Source organism: Nothobranchius furzeri, chromosome 4, assembly GCF_043380555.1.
Source record: "Nothobranchius furzeri strain GRZ-AD chromosome 4, NfurGRZ-RIMD1, whole genome shotgun sequence".
In the NCBI taxonomy this organism is placed as follows: Eukaryota; Metazoa; Chordata; class Actinopteri; order Cyprinodontiformes; family Nothobranchiidae; genus Nothobranchius; species Nothobranchius furzeri.
In genome coordinates, this window is record NC_091744.1 from 2,222,012 (window position 1) to 2,238,189 (window position 16,178).

Genomic DNA, 16,178 nt, shown 5'->3' on the forward strand with positions numbered 1-16,178 from the left:
TCTGGGTCCTTGATTTCCAAAGGAAATGCAGAACTTGCTTTCATCAGAAAACATAACTTTGGACCACTCAGCATCAGTCCAGTCCTTTTTGTCCTTGGCCCAGGCGAGACGCTTCTTGCGCTGTTTCTTGTTCAAGAGTGGCTTGACACACGGAATGCGACACCTGAATCCCATGTCTTTCATGAGTCTCCTCGTGGTGGTTCTTGAAGCGCTGACTCCAGCTGCAGTCCACTCTTTGTGGATCTCCCCCACATTTTTGAATGGGTTTGTCGTCACAATTCTCTGCAGGGTGCGGTTATCCCTAGAGCTTGTACACTTTTTTCTACCACATTTTTTCCGTCCCTTCGCCTGTCTGTTAATGTGCTTGGACACAGAGCTCTGCGAACAGCCAGCTTCTTTAGCAATCACCTTTTGTGTCTTGCCCTCCTTGTGCAAGGTGTCAATGATTGTCTTTTGGACAGCTGTTAAGTCAGAAGTCTTCCCCATGATTGTGGTGCCTTCAAAACAAGACTGAGGGACCTTTTAAAGGCCTTTGCAGGTGTTTTGAGTAAATCAGCTGATTAGAGTGGCAGCAGGTGTCTTCTATATTCAGCCTTTTCAGAATATTCTAATTTTTTGAGATACCAAATTTGGAGTTTTCATTAGTTGTCACTTATGAATATCAAATTTAAATGTAATGAACATTGGAAATACATTGGTCTGTGTGCATTGCATGAATATAATGTACAAGTTTCACGTTTTGAATGGAATTACTGAAATATTTTCAACCTTTTGATGATATTCTAATTTACTGGCCAGCACCTGTATGCATGCAAATTTCTTTACCTTCTAAGGTTCCAACAGGGAGTTCTTCATGTTGGGTCTCATTCTGCCAACAGAGCATGTACATATATGCTTGTCTGTGTGTGTGTGTGTGTGTGTGTGTGTGTGTGTGTGTGTGTGTGGTGGACGCCTGGCTTTTTTCCAGAGTTCAAGGCTAATGGAGTGTTAATATCCCTCATGTGCTCTTGTTTACTTAATAGGAGAGGGCCAGTGGAGAGCCTTCACCTTCTCATGCATGACACAGCTTGTATTTCTGACTCACTGGTCCCATTACATTTCACACAGAAAACATCCTCATATGCTGTGACTCACCGTTTGATTCTAAACACCGGGGCTCTATTCTGTTGATGTTCACCTGTTGATCTTTCTCTCTCTCTCTCTCTCTCTCTCTCTCTCTCTCTCTCTCTCTCTCTCTCTCTCTCTCTCTCTCTCTCTCTCTCTCTCTCTCACTAAAAGCCTCTTGGAACTGACGTGTGCTATCTCCAGCAGCAGCTTCATTTTATTATGTCAAACATGGAACATGATGTTGTTCACTTCAGCTCATGTAGGCATGTTTATTGTTATTTTTGCAGTAAGTGAAGGCAAAAACCTCATACCCATGGACCCCAATGGCCTATCTGATCCATATGTCAAACTGAAGCTCATACCAGATCCCAAAAACGAGACCAAGCAGAAGACCAAAACGATCCGCTCCAACCTCAACCCCAGATGGAATGAGACCTTTACTTTGTAAGCATGTCCGACCATAAAGTAAAAACGTATAAAATGCAAATATATTTTTCTGTTGTAAAACATGCAATGTTTATTTTCAAATTTTAATGGCTATAATGTTTTGTGCAGCAAGCTGAAGCCTTCAGACAAAGACCGCAGGCTGTCTGTGGAAGTGTGGGACTGGGACCGGACCACCAGGAATGACTTCATGGGGTCCCTTTCCTTTGGAGTGTCAGAACTCATGAAGTCATCAGTCTGTGGCTGGTAATGTTCAATTCCTGACGGAAACTCATTACAAATGTTTCAAGTCCGGGAGCAGTAAATTAAAGAAAGAGTTTGCCTTTGTTCGTAAAAAAAAATTGTTAAAGGGGACATAGGACTTTTTTTGATATTTGATATTAGTCATGAGTCTCCTTGAGCTTTGATAGTCATTCGTCATTGGATTTTATAACTTATTTTTCACTTAGATTGTTCTTCAAGTGTGTCTTGTCTTCCTTTTCCTTTTTCCTGTTTTATTATTCTTGTTGTTCTGTGTTAGTGTACAGCACCTTGGGCCTGTGCTGGGGTGGTGGAAGCTGCTTTATTAACTCATTCGCTGCCGGCGTTTCTCACCGTTTTTACAGTTTTTTTTTTCAGAGTCACAGAACGTTGCGCGCTAGGATGATGTCGACGCCAAAACAACCAAAACAAAGCGGAGACTCTCACCTCTTACATCAGGAAGAATCCGCGCGTTTCGAGCGTTAGCCGTTCTTTCATAATCTTATGTTGAATTGTGATCAGCAGAAGCTTTTCGGGTTCGCGCCTCACTTTTTTTAAAGCAGCGGCCCAAAATGATCTCCTAACAGGTGGATTTTCTGCTTCCTGATCACGTGACGTGTGACGTATGCGGATGAAGATCGGCTTTAGAGCTGAGATGTACACATATATATATATAATATAGTTTGTATAGCCGCTGTAGAGACCCACACAGCACAAAAGGTGACTGTCCCCTTTAAATTTTTTGTTTTATTGTGTAAGAAGTGCAACGCAACTTTAAGCATTCATGCCGAAACAGAAACTGGGCTGCCACTTTTGGCGCCTAGTAGGAGACACAAAAACCAGGATGAAACATGTAAACCTGCTGCTCCTTTTTCAGGTACAAGTTATTGTGTCAGGAGGAGGGGGAGTACTACAACGTCCCCATCTCTGTGGAGGACGATGGTAACGAGGAACTGAGGGAGAAATTTGAGGTGAGATTTTCACTAAAATGCTGTTTTTGACAGTTTACTTTAACTTGTCAACAACATCTGCCCTGGATGTTTGTCATCTTACCTCGTTACATTTTACGCCTTGAACGACCACCTTTAGCTAAATGAATTTTTTGTTTGTCTCTTTCGGTAACTTCTCTTTTGTGCTGAATGACCTTTTGTCATAAATGAAAAAAATATCTGGTGGAACGCTGGATCAGTAACATTTCTGTCATACTATTGTGTTGATGGTGTTAATCCAAAGGGATTTTTACATAGAGCAGATTTGTTTTTTAAGCTCCTTCGTGGCAGATCCTGCCACCCTGAGCCCAAATGCATGTTTAGCCCAATTATCAAATTTTCACACGCAGCACAGCTGTTGCAGTAATAACCGCGTGAGAGCCGTAGGCAGCTTTGGAAGTCCTTCTGCAGCTTGTTGTCTTTCTGTCTGAGAATTAGTTTCTGCTATGATTATTTTATCGTGTTTGTTGACAGCAGCGTTTTGTTCTCACATCAGATGCATTCCAGTGTTTGAGTACAGCAGCATGTTCCTTTGTCCACCAGCAGCTGTTTGTTAATCCAACTCTGACATCTAGTGGATTATGAATGAAAAAAGGCAGTGACTGATACTTTAGATAACACTTGCATGGTCACTGAATGTGTAAATTATGCAAAACAGAGACTTAAAAAGCAGCAAAGCTATCTCTTAAAATAAAAAATATAGAATACTTCATCTAGTTTGCAGCATATTTTGAAAGTTCAGTAACAAATCTTTGACTAATGTGAAATTGAAGACAAAATATTGTTATTTTTTTTCTTAAAGCTTCATGGCAAATCTGCAAAACAAGCTAGTTTAAATTTGATCCGCCCTCGGTCTGGGAGATCGGGGTTCGAATCCTAGTCGGGTCATACCAAAGACTTTAACGATGAGACCAAATGCCTCCCTGCTTGAAACTCAGCTTTAAGGGCTTGGATTGGGGGGTTAAACCACCAAATAGTTCCCGAGCGCAGCCGCAGCTGCAGCTCACTGCTCCCCACGAGGACTGGGTCAAATGTAAAGATGAATTTCACCAGTTTGTGATGAGTTAATGGGACTTTAACTTTAACAGCATTCTAACGTGGTATAGCTATAATTATGTTATGGATATAAAAATGAATTAAGTGGTACTAAAAACCTCGATTCAGTCCAAAAGCAACGATTGGACGGTGCGGTTGTCTGTCTCACCGAACAGCAGCACATCTGCACTTCCCTCAGTCCTCCATTCATAACGCACTCACATATTTAGCAACAGAACACCTCTGGTGTGAGAGGTTCTCCACTCAGTAAAATCAGAGAAGGAGAAACAGCCAGCTGCTACCACTTCAATGTTAAGATAAACTACCAAAAAGTCACAAAGTCCCCAAAATGAAAAACACTATTTGTATCTACGGAAGACAAAAGACATTAAAACGTAGAAAACGGTGATTGGTGTTTTCTCTGGTAGTGAGGGTTTTCTTATCGGGGGACGTGACCTGGGGTGATAACTAATGGGAGGGGTGAGCGTTCCGTGGCCATGTTTGGGTTTAATCCTTAATAGGGCCAACGTCTATACAGTGTTTAGACATTTCTACTCACATCATAGTTGGTGTTGGTGCGCTTTTTCATGAACTCTCAGAATTACAAAATTTTACTCATCCAATCATCAAAGATCACGCCATGGCAGCATTCCACCATTTAGCACGGAGCTATGACGCGGTGTGTCTGCAGAACCAGAAAACTACTCGGTCTCCTCTCATGTTTACGGTCAGGGGCCTCATTTATCAAGCTTGCCAAAACGGGGTCGGAAAACTGCGTAAGCAACTTTCCACACAAACTTCGGGATTTATGAAAGAAAACTTGGTGGAAAAATTTGCGCAACTTTAAGTTGACTAAGGACCTGGCTTACGCACATTTTGGACATGGGTAGCACCTGCAGTGCTGCTGCTGAGAAGGATAAAATGATGAAATCCTGCAGCATTATCACTTGTACTGCTTCGTTTTCACACCGAACAAGACCCCCACACACAGCCTGAAGCGCAGAATACGGAATGCAGAATATCAGCAGGGGGACAGATTGAGACAGAATGTCATGCGTCTGTGACAATGTGAGCATCCCGTCACTGATAATGATAACGCACCCTGGCTACTTGGACAAGGGAGATCTCCGTTTACGTGACTGGTTAGCGCACGTGACTTTCACCTGGGAGTCTGGGGATCGAATCCCGATTGGACCATTTATTTAATATCCGCCACAGATCTCTCTGAAGAATTCACAACATTGACGGCTTCAGCAACGCTGTGCCACTCCGTGGATTTTCTCTTATTTGTTTTGCAAAAGCACTTCCTTTCATTTCTCCACCTCACCCACAGCTACCTCAACTTCTGCTTCTGTGAAATTGCGCTTCCTTGATCTGCCTTGATCCGCGGTTGCCATGTCATTGGCGGAGCGCTGCAACAGCCGGCTTATGTATATGCATGAGATCCACAAGGCCCTTTGCATTGACTATTTATGGCAGTAAGTGGGCGTGGTGAGGGCAGGATGTGACTAAAATGCAGCTGAGAACATTTCTAGATAGTTTCTGATTTATGAAGTGGAGATTGTGTGCAGCTGTGCGTACTCCATGTTTGATGGATCACAAACCTGCTTGGTGTAAGTACATTTTTTTTGCTGAGCTTAAGTACGCTTTTAGTAAGGATTCTACGCAAAGTTTGATAAATGAGACCCCTGATCGCTAAAACTAACAATGCTAGGTTTATGAAACTCTGACTTCACAAAGTTGACTAGTTGTGCTAAATAAGGATAGATGTGTTGTAAACTCAATGAAGTTGATGAAATCACAGAATTAAAATCAAATCTGCCATATTTGAACATACGCCCCGAACGAGGAAAATAAATAATGTATATTTTTAGATGAAATCTGTTGTTTTTTAGACATAATCTTCATATTTATGGTAACAGTAATAAAAACAATTATAATATTGAATATATCTTTCAGTTTTAAACTAAGATTCCAATGGAAAATTGAAGACGACAGTTATTGTGCCATCAAATGTGTCCATCAGTGATGATGATGAAGGGGAGGAAGATGAGATTGAGGCAGATCCTCAAACCTAAAATATTCTAAAATATTCTAATGATCTATATTTGCTCAGAAATGGTATCTAGTGTTCAATACCCTTTTAGAAATATTGTAAATGTAATCTGTTTTTATTAAAAAAAAGCTTTTATTGTTTAATAATTGTGAAATATTCAGTATTATTCTAAAGTCATATAATGTTCTAAAATTTGCTGGATAATTCTCAAGTGCCTTATAATCATCTATATAATTAAAAAATAATGTTTACATAACTTATTCATGCTGTTTTATTTTTGGAGTTCTTTTACCAAAACAGGGCCAATGTCCATGTTTGACCAATTTGTTTTCTCTGATTTTTTGTATGAAAATAAATATTTCTGAAAATTGTAACAACAGAAGAATACTTTTGTTATATACTACAATAACACCCGGGGGTTGAATTTTTTTTATTCAAACTACTTCAGTGATAAAGGAGTTAAAAACTAGCTTGTTTTGCTTATGTGTCATTGCAGCTGTTAGTCCTATGGTCTATAAAAAAACCTGTTGATGTTCTCAGCACTAAACCTCTCATCTGAAAAGAATTCTGTAGTTTTATTCATACAATTTTCAGTACCTTCCAGAATGAGCCGTTTCAGAGTTCTGTTACTTCAAGGAAACAAGCTGGAGGTAGACATGAATACGTAGACACCTCATGGGGCACTGAAGAGCGCGTTGCCACCATATTGGATGGGTCTTCTCACTCTTCAAAGTCAATGCAGAGTGGGCAGCTTTGACCGTTTTTGTGCGGCCTACGGTCGCAGCAACCAGCATACTTTTGAAAACTTTTCTAGTCTACCTGATGTGATTTCTTATTTTAATTTAGTTTGTTTAATTGTATGTACATATTTCAATTATCATGTGATACCATGTGTATGATTTTGTGAAAAAGCTTGATAAAATGTGTTTTTTAGTTGGGTAAGCACCTTCCTCAGTAGAAATGAATGTATAACAAACACCAGGGCCAGATTAACACTTTGTTGTACCCTGGGCAACAATATTCAAGGGCCCCATCATCACGACCCAAGGATCACCATAATGTGGTCACATACAGAATATTTTACTGTAATATGCAGTAAATATACTCAATACTTGAATGCCTGACATCACGTAACCCCTCAGGGTAACCTTTGACCCACCTCGTGTGGACTGACCGATGAGGAGAGGGTCTTAACTTGAGGCCCTCTCTTCATTGGTCAGTCTGACTCTCAACTGACGTTCAAAGTCATAGGCAGCGAAGTGTCTCTGTGCAGCGCAAAAGCCCGGGTGGACAGTTTGTTCAACATGGGGTGAACATATTTCCATTTCCAAAAAAGAGGACAGGGGATCTGTGCCTATGATGTCACACTATGGCAACTCCACACAAACCACTTGGGACCCATTTTTTTTGTAAGAACTAAAATTGATATCAGATTCTGCCAATAAAAGGGCTCTAAAACAATCCATATGTAAATATTCTGCATATTTATTGTAAAATCTCATTTTTCTGGTTTAGTGCTGCAACAAGGTTTTATTAAGAAATTATTATACCTTTTGTTTACAGCATCGGTAAGCTTCCTGTGCACAGATTATTAAGGATGCTTGTTTCAGCTGTGAGATCAGATGATAGGATCAATGAAAAAATAAGTTGTCACCGACTCCATGGAAACTTTCAGATACAGTAATCCACAAATAGTGGCTTTCAAATGGTTTTGTTACTTTTTGCAAGTTTAGAAAAGAAGCAGATGAGACAGCATGTGTGATAATTTAGTTTTTCATCTGATAATATTAGAACATGTCAGTCATGTCTGATGCCACAAATGCACTGGGGGCGAATGGAGACCCATCTAAGATGGCCGCTGGGTGAGGAGACAGTGCAGTCGGAACCAGGAGAGGTGGAGTTGTGAAAGCCTTCACTGAGAGTTCATCCTCAATTTCAGGATCACACCTGTCAAGTCTCCCATTTTGGCCTGGAAAACATTTTAAAAATTATAAACTATTTTACTAGTTAGTATTCCCTGAAAAGTTTCAGTATTAAGTTAATTCACAGATTAGAAAAAATTGGATTTGTGGTGTGAAGAATGTCACAAAAAATCTGATATGGGTCGCATGTGGAAAGCGTATTTGCCTGCAATGTGAATGGAGGGACTGGGAGTAGATCCTGGAGATGCGAGAGGAACTCTATTTTTCAAACAGTTCATTTTAGGCACATAATTCCTAAAACCAAACACTGACATAAAATGTTTGGATGTTAGTTTTTTTAAGTGTTGAGTGTTTCTAGAGGCAGCAGGGGACCCACATGGCAGCTCAAAATGATGCAAAAGTTGAGTTTTGCCCCTTTCAGTGGTAAAGGTCCTCTATATGTAGTTTTAAATGATCTGATCAGTTTAAGCTTTTGTAAAATTTAATCTTCTTTATAAAAACAAAGTCCAAAAAAAGGAACAAAATCTTCAAAACCCTGAGTAAAGACCGTTGCACTGGTTGTCATGGCTTCCAGGAATCCAACGGTATGCCTTCATTTATCTTCTGGTTAAATTCTCAACTGTGTGTCAGAGTTGATCTTTTTTACTTTCTCTGTACCTGCAGACCAAACACCCTCAGGAGGAAGATAAATGTTTATACTAACAGCATAGATGGGGAAGCATTCACACTGCCAGGTGTTATTTATTATCCTTTTAAAATCACACCTGATTTATTTCGAGTACTTTATAGCCGAGGGAATGTCTGTCCCTTTGCATCCTCATAAACCCCTTTGTGGTTCTCTTTCCTCCCCCACTACAGCTTTCTGTTCCCACATGACCACGGTGAGACTTACAGAAAACTGTGCATCCTGTCACATGTTTGTATTTAAGAGTTTCTCTCTTCCTTTTTCACGTCTTGGCCTGCTCTCAGGACAGCCATAGTAACTTTAATCTGAAGGTAGCCCTCGCCCCTCTCCATTGCCTTCTCCACATCATCTTCTCACTTTTCTTTCGTCTCATCTTGTTGTGGTGACTCCATTCCTCCCCATCCTCATAAACTCATTTAGTTTAATCAAACAATTTAGGTTGTGGCCACAGATTGGATATCCCTACAGCTGTTTTGGAATTTACACAATAATACATTTATTATTAATGAATTTTCATGACAGTACGAATTCCAATAGTTTGTTAAATCATTAATTTTATTTTATTAATTGTTCTGCATGTTTACATTCTATGTATTACACCTACTGTCCTTGTGTGTTTATTTTATAATCTGTACTATACTGAATGTTAATAGTCTCAGTTTATTTGTAATGCCACATATAAACACAAGAGGTCAGCAGTGAGTTGAAGTACTTAAGCATGTTTTTCTGTGGTTTATGAATTTTTTTTACCATTTTTTCCATACATGAAAAAATTGAAATAAAAAAGTAGAAATCCAGATTAAAAACTTAGTTATTATTGATGGATTTTTAAGTTTGTTTTGGGATTCATTTAATTACATGTAAAGCCAGATTCTGCTCCTAGACTCGATGCGTTCAATGTGAGCGAGTCTTTGGGCTCCCTTTCCCTGTGGTTTCAGGACCAAGCAGCTATGGAGGCCTGTGATCAGGTGCGTCTGAAGGGAATAAAGTAAGGCAGGTTTGCTGTGATGGATCGTCTCTGCTTTGTGTTACTCTGATGCTCTTTTAGTCTAAAATCAGACTTCTGTAAACGCTATTAACCAAACTAGAGCTGTACTTCTGTTGTTGCAGAATTTAGTTGAAACAAAAAAAAAAGAAAAAAAAGTTGAATAGTCTTTTAGGACTATAATGTTGGTAGAATTAGAAATGGGTTTGAATTTCCTTATAAAATATATACAAATAATTACCATCTTCCATGTCCAGGAGGACTTCCCAGAAATGTTTCCTCATCTAGATGAGGTGATGGTCTGATAACAAACTTGATGAGGCTAAAGTCTGAGTTTTTTCTGTAACAACTGCTTAAACTAAAAACAAGCAATGATGGCGCTGCTGGGTGTGTTTTCGTACCAACAGACAGAATTTGCTGTGCATTCTTGCTCGTTGTGTGCCATGCAGATTGCCACAAATGTGTGTATTTTAAGCAAATGGCAATGTCCCTTAAAAAAATCAAGCTTCTTAAAGCATTGGTCCTGCTGAAAGTTTGAGCATGATGCAGCATGGAGAAAACGTCTTCCTGGATAACATCAGGGGTTTGTTTGCATTGGATCCGCATGCAGGCACAGACGCCACAGGGTGGCGCCCTTGACTTCATAACTGAATGAAACAACCAGAAATCCTCCCTGCAGCTGGAGTCAGAATTAAAAACAAGAACTGCTTGTTTGGTTTCTTCAGCCTCAGATTATTTGTGTTTGTTTACATCATTGGGGTGGTTTGGTTGGAGTTTGGAAGAAATGCTTGTTTCTGATGAAAGCATGATGAGTTCTCTGGGGGAGATGGTTGTAAAACATGCAAATAAACAAAGAAAACCAGACTGAGCCAACATTAAAATAAATACTTATTAATATAGATTAAAAAGCACATATTTATTTTGGTCTGATCAGGCAGAATAAATGATAAATTACCTGCACTTAGTGTCTTTCAAGGTCAGAGGACTCCAAAGCGCTTTACACTACAGTGTATCATTCATCCATCCACACATTCACATGCTGGTGATGATGAGCTATGATGCAGCTACAGCTGCCCTGAGGCGAGACTTTCAAGCACTGGTGCCATCAGTCCCTCGGACCACCACCAGCAGGCAACGTGGGTTAAGTGTCTTGCCCAAGGACACAACAGTAGAATTCTCTGCTGAAAGCTGGGATCAAACTCGCAACCTTCCGATTACTATGGCTATTGCTGCCCCAAGACCAGCCACTGAAAAGGCCCTGATACCACGGGTTCTAGGTACCATTAAAAGGGCCTGAGAAGACCTCAAAGTTCCGGTGGGTCAGAGATGTTAAGCTTGGTTTATGCTTGACGCATTCACTTTCCGCGCGGTGATGCGGCTCGCGGCTGGAACGCGCTTCACAACTCGCAGCGTTTATGGTTCATGCGGCTCGTCTCTGCGGTGAGCCAATATTCTCCCAAACTGTAGGGGGCAGCATGGAGCTCTATGGCATGCATCCAACACTACACCATAGTAGAAGTAAAAATTACTGTTGTTTACAACATGGCATTCCAGCATTTTTAACAGCGTCCTCGTCTTTTCCGACAGTGCGAGCTATTTATCTCCAAGAATTATTAACAACATGTTGATCACGGTGATCTCTGAGAGCTGAATCATACAAATGTCTGTATTTACGAACCTCTGCCATACTAGTTCTTGCCGGTCCGCCATGTTTTTCAGCGTCCGTCCGTCCACGTGGTTAGAAATTTTCCGAGGTGCGCGTTGCGGAAATTCTGGGCCGTGCGGAGGCGCGGCAGAGGGGCGTGGTTGTTAAAATGACGCAACTTTTCCGCGCGGAGCCGTGCGGACCTCGCGGACGCGTCAAGCATAAACCAACCTTAAGAAGGAGTTTAGGGGCAAATTACACCTTGGGTGGAGTCTTACTTCACCCACACTTCCTGTTTGAAAAATGTGCTTTAAGATTAAAGATTAAACTCCCATAGTTGTCACACACCCTGTTGTGGAGCGGTGAGCTGCAGACACGGCCGCGCTCGGGAACTATTTGTTGATTTAAGGCAGACCGAGAGAGCGGCACTAAGGCAGTGATCGACATCGCCCCCATCAACCCACTCGAGCGCTATAGGAGCTTCACAGTCAGAAAGTCTAGTTGATGATTCAAAATCAGTGTAGAGCAGCGTTTTAAACTGAAGACGGATAAATAGTTACGGTTTTGGGCTGCATTTATTCAATTTTAAATAAGATGCTGTAAACTGCCAAAATAAATGGCCTGTGTTTGATATAGCGTCTTCTAGAGACCTGGACCCCCCCCCCCCCCCCCCCCCCCCAAGCACTTTACAACAACATCAGTCATTCACCCATTCACACACCCATTCACACGCTGGTGGGAATGAGCTACGATGTAGCCACAGCTGACCTGGGGCGCACTGACAGAGGCGAGGCTGCCGAGCACTGGCGCAACCGGCATGATGACTTGGGGGGGGGGGGGGGGGGGGGGGGGGGTCCTACTGCTCAACCAGTGTCTATTTAATGTAGCGTAATATTGTTTTTGGACGGTGAAAAGGGCAGGGGACAAAAAATGACTTTGGAAAAAGTTTACTTAAAGAACAAATCTCTGATCATTCTGTCCAAACAGCTTCTCTTTATTAATCCCTAAAGCTTTATTTCTGTTATGTTCACCAGTTACAACCCAAAACCCGTAATTTATCATATTATTTATGATGAAATTAACCCCCGATCCAGTCAAGCTATTTTCCAATTAGGCTGATTTTTGATCAAACATTTTTTAAAGACTGTTGAAAGTTTTGATGCATTAATATATTTAATGTTTAATTTAAAATTTTCTCCAAGACGTTATGTTGCACAAGTTATTATTTGCAGAAAACATAAAATTAGGGTCATAACTGAAATCTTTATAGATTTTGGTTATACTAAAGTGCAGGATGAGTTTTAATGTGACTCGTTTCGTGTAATATTTCGCATATGTGTTTAATTATATATTACAGATAAAATTGTGTTCATTCTCAGCATTCATGGACTCACCCATCTTGACGGGGAAGGCTGTTGTTGTGTTATGGTGCATTCCAGTTGTCCTTGGAACTCTGAATTTCTGAGCAGGAAATGACGTAACGGGCTTGTTTTGCGCTCCAGCTTCCAGCTCAGAAAAATTGGATGCCACCAGTGGTGTTGAGTACTAAACCAAAATAATTATATAACCAAGTATTCTCCGCATCTAAATAAAAGTGACACACACGCACTTCAACAGTTGCCACATACAACCAGAAAAACATTACAAATAAAATGTAAAAGTATAAACGCCAGGAAGAGTAAAAACCATAAACACTGGTCAATTTTGGTGGCAATGTTAAATTATTCAACAACACTACTATTGATAACAACAATAAACAACTTACCAGCCCTGTTAAATATCAAATAAAAGAAAACAGAACATATAAATGAGAGAAAAATAAAGGCGATAAATACTTCCTGGTAGCAGTAGGCGCAGCCATTTTTAAATTTGGGATCTCAGGGTCATCTGAAACCTACAAGCTTGCAGGTCGGAATTCTGTGTTTGTTGCTTCATTTCCGGCTAACTTATCTCAGAAAAACGAGTTCCGAGGACAATTGGAACGCACCGTTAGCATTCAGGAAACAGCAGAGAACATCTTGGCCTAGTAGAAGCTAATGTTAGCATTAGCAACTCCACCACACACAGGTGCTCTTCCAGGCTTGTGTCATTTGTGGAAATAAAACATCCCTGTTGCAAGTCAGTGGTAGTCGTGTTGCTGTCATCCAGTCAGATGCGAGATGTCCAAACATCAGGAAATAAGAGTCCATAGCCTGCTGTCTGGAGTTCAGCTGTGATGTGGGTAACTTCTAGTTCCTGGATATGGTGCACCAGTATATTTTTTCCCCCAGAGTACGATTTACAAGGCATTCATGCCTACTAAAGACCACTGCAAATGTATTGATAAATGAGTGAACCACTCCTTTAAACAAAAACATTAATAGTGTTTATGTTTCAAGTAAATCTCTCTCTCTCTCTCTTTTTAATTTAGTTGCTTTTATATTGTGTCCTCCATTATCAGCTTTTCTGCTTTAAAAGTTACGTTTCATTTCTGACTATTTATTGCAACAGTGAACTGTGCTGGTTTGATTGTTATTATATCAGTGCATCATCAGCTTTTCCCATCTCATCCCATTAATGAGGAACTCCACTGATTGACCAGTAGTTTGTGTTTATAAATGACTAAATAAGTAGTCTGAGTGAGTGAGATAATGTGTTTTTTAAGAGTTAAGTTCAGATATTTTTCTGTGTATTTATAAATTAGTCATATGTAAGTTCCCTTCATTTCAGAAATCAGCCATGCCGGTTTACCATTTTCATAATCTCTAATTTTGAAGATAATTGTTCTTTTGACAATTTCTCTTTTGTTTTCGGAGTGCAGAAAGCCAAACTGGGCCCTGGGAAGAAGGTGATCTCAGAGACGGACAACGGCCGTTCCACTAACCTCTCGTCCAACAACCTGGACCAAGTCAAACTCAGCGATTTCAACTTTCTAGCCGTACTGGGAAAAGGCAGCTTTGGCAAGGTCTGAAAGGTCAAAAATAAACGTTATAAGGTGATTATACAGCAAATGTCCAACTTCTCTGTTCTCTTCGGTGTCTGTGAAGGTTATGCTGGCCGAGATGAAGACCACAGAAGAGCTTTACGCCATAAAAATCCTAAAGAAGGATGTGGTGATCCAGGATGATGATGTTGAATGCACCATGGTTGAGAAGAGAGTCCTGGCCCAACAGGACAAGCCCCCGTTCCTCACACAGCTCCACTCGTGCTTCCAGACTGTGGTGGGTAAAACACGCCTCTGGACACTCATCCAGACATGCTTCTTTATGTTAGGTCGGGTCACATTAATTCAGAAAGGGCCTTTTGGCCAGACTGCTTAGTCATAAATTGTAGAGGGCAGTAGAGGAGAATGTGACAGGTTCAATTAAAAAACAAAGGATGCAGGAAAACGAGCAGGCTCCTGTTAATAAACCAAGGTAGGTGAGGGAGTGCATTTTAGCTCGCTATGTTCATTTGTTCATTTATAAATTACCTTTTGGCATAATTAACACAGGGCCTGCAGGTTTGCATGCATTAATGGATTATTTCTTTATTTAATGAGCTAGCTGGTGAAAACTCCTGACCTCTGACCTTACATGGACCATGAACACAGCAAGATTTAAAAGTCTCATTGATGTCCTTTATTTTATCCATAAAAGTCTGGTATGCATGCTGTTCTGAGTCTGACAAGAGGGCACTGATGAGACGATTTTAACACCAGCAGACGCAGAATCGCCGAGACTTTCCACCAGATGTGCAATAGAAAAAAAAAACAGTGAAAGTCTAGGATTTTAAAATCCTCACAGATCTACGTCATGGACTCGCCCATCTTGACTCATGACAGGGAAGGATGCTGTTGTTTTAATGTCCAGGAATCAGCAGATAACCTCTCAGCTAGATGAAGCTAACTGTTAGCATTAGCAACTTCACCACATGGCAGAACTCCTCCTGTTATTTGTGGAGATGAAGCATCCATGTTGCAAGTCAGTGGCAGAGTCACATTGCTGTTATCCAGTCAGGGGCGAGATGTTCAAATATCAGGAAAAAAGACTCCAACAGCTGTGATGTGGCTCACTTCTAGATCCTGGAAATGGTGCACCGGTATAGTTCCCCCTCCAGGTTCGACTAACAAGGCATTCATTCCTACTAGAGACTACTGCAAATGTATTAATTAGATGAGTTTTCCCACATCTTTAACAAATCATAGCATCCTTTTGAACAGAATGATTTAGTAGATTTACGCTGACGACTGTCAAATCTACTTTTCATTTAAGCCAACTCAGTCAACGAAAGTTCTGTCTGATTGTATCCTTGAGGTCAAGCAATGGCTAGCTGACAACTTCCTCCATCTCAATGACTCCAAAACTGACTTAATCGTTTTCAGTCCTAACAGTACCACGGCGACTCAACAACCTGACCTCAACTATCTCTCACCTAATGTATCCTCTGCAATCTCCAACCTTGGAGTAAAAATGGACCAGGCTCTGAAGATGGATGCCCAGGTCAATAACACAGTTAAATCATGTTTTTACCACCTAAGACGCATCTCAAAACTAAAGCACATCCTGAGTGTCCGTCTTCTGAAGTCGGTGGTCCACACTTTTATCACCTCAAGGCTGGATTACTCTAACTCCTGCTTATACGGCATCAGTAAAGCAGCTCTTTCTAGACTTCAGCTGGTCCAGAATTCAGCAGCTAGGTTGCTGACTGGAGCTGACAGAAGACAACACATTTCTCCAATTCTGAAATCTCTCCACTGGTTGCCCGTGCAGTTCAGGATAAACTTCAAAATTATGCTTCTCACTTACAAATCCTTGAACCATCAAGCTCCTCCATATCTGTGTGAACTTGTCCATTACTACAACCCGCCGCCAGCTCTCAGGTCTGAAGATAAGCTCCTCCTAGCTGTTCCCAATGCACGTTTAAAAAGCCGTGGAGAGAGGGCTTTCTCTGTCTGTGCACCCAAGCTGTGGAACGCATTACCACTGCTAGTGAGGCTAGCACCAACAGCTAGCATTTTTAAATCACGCCTGAAAACTCACTACTTCAACCTAGCTTATACCACATAATTATGACCCTCACTGACATCTGCACTGTTTATAAACTGACTCC

General features: G+C 40.9%; 1 protein-coding gene across 2 annotated transcripts in view; it reads left to right on the plus strand.

Moving 5' to 3' along the window:
* The window catches only part of prkcaa (protein kinase C, alpha, a), a 205,196-nt gene that overhangs the window by 133,736 nt on the left and 55,282 nt on the right, over positions 1-16,178 (plus strand). For both annotated transcript variants that reach the window (XM_015968942.3, XM_070550006.1), the window contains exons 6-10: positions 1,395-1,551; positions 1,663-1,797; positions 2,669-2,762; positions 13,909-14,052; positions 14,135-14,308. In XM_015968942.3, the coding sequence (XP_015824428.1) occupies positions 1,395-1,551; positions 1,663-1,797; positions 2,669-2,762; positions 13,909-14,052; positions 14,135-14,308 (704 nt within the window). The remainder of the gene's footprint in view (positions 1-1,394; positions 1,552-1,662; positions 1,798-2,668; positions 2,763-13,908; positions 14,053-14,134; positions 14,309-16,178) is intronic.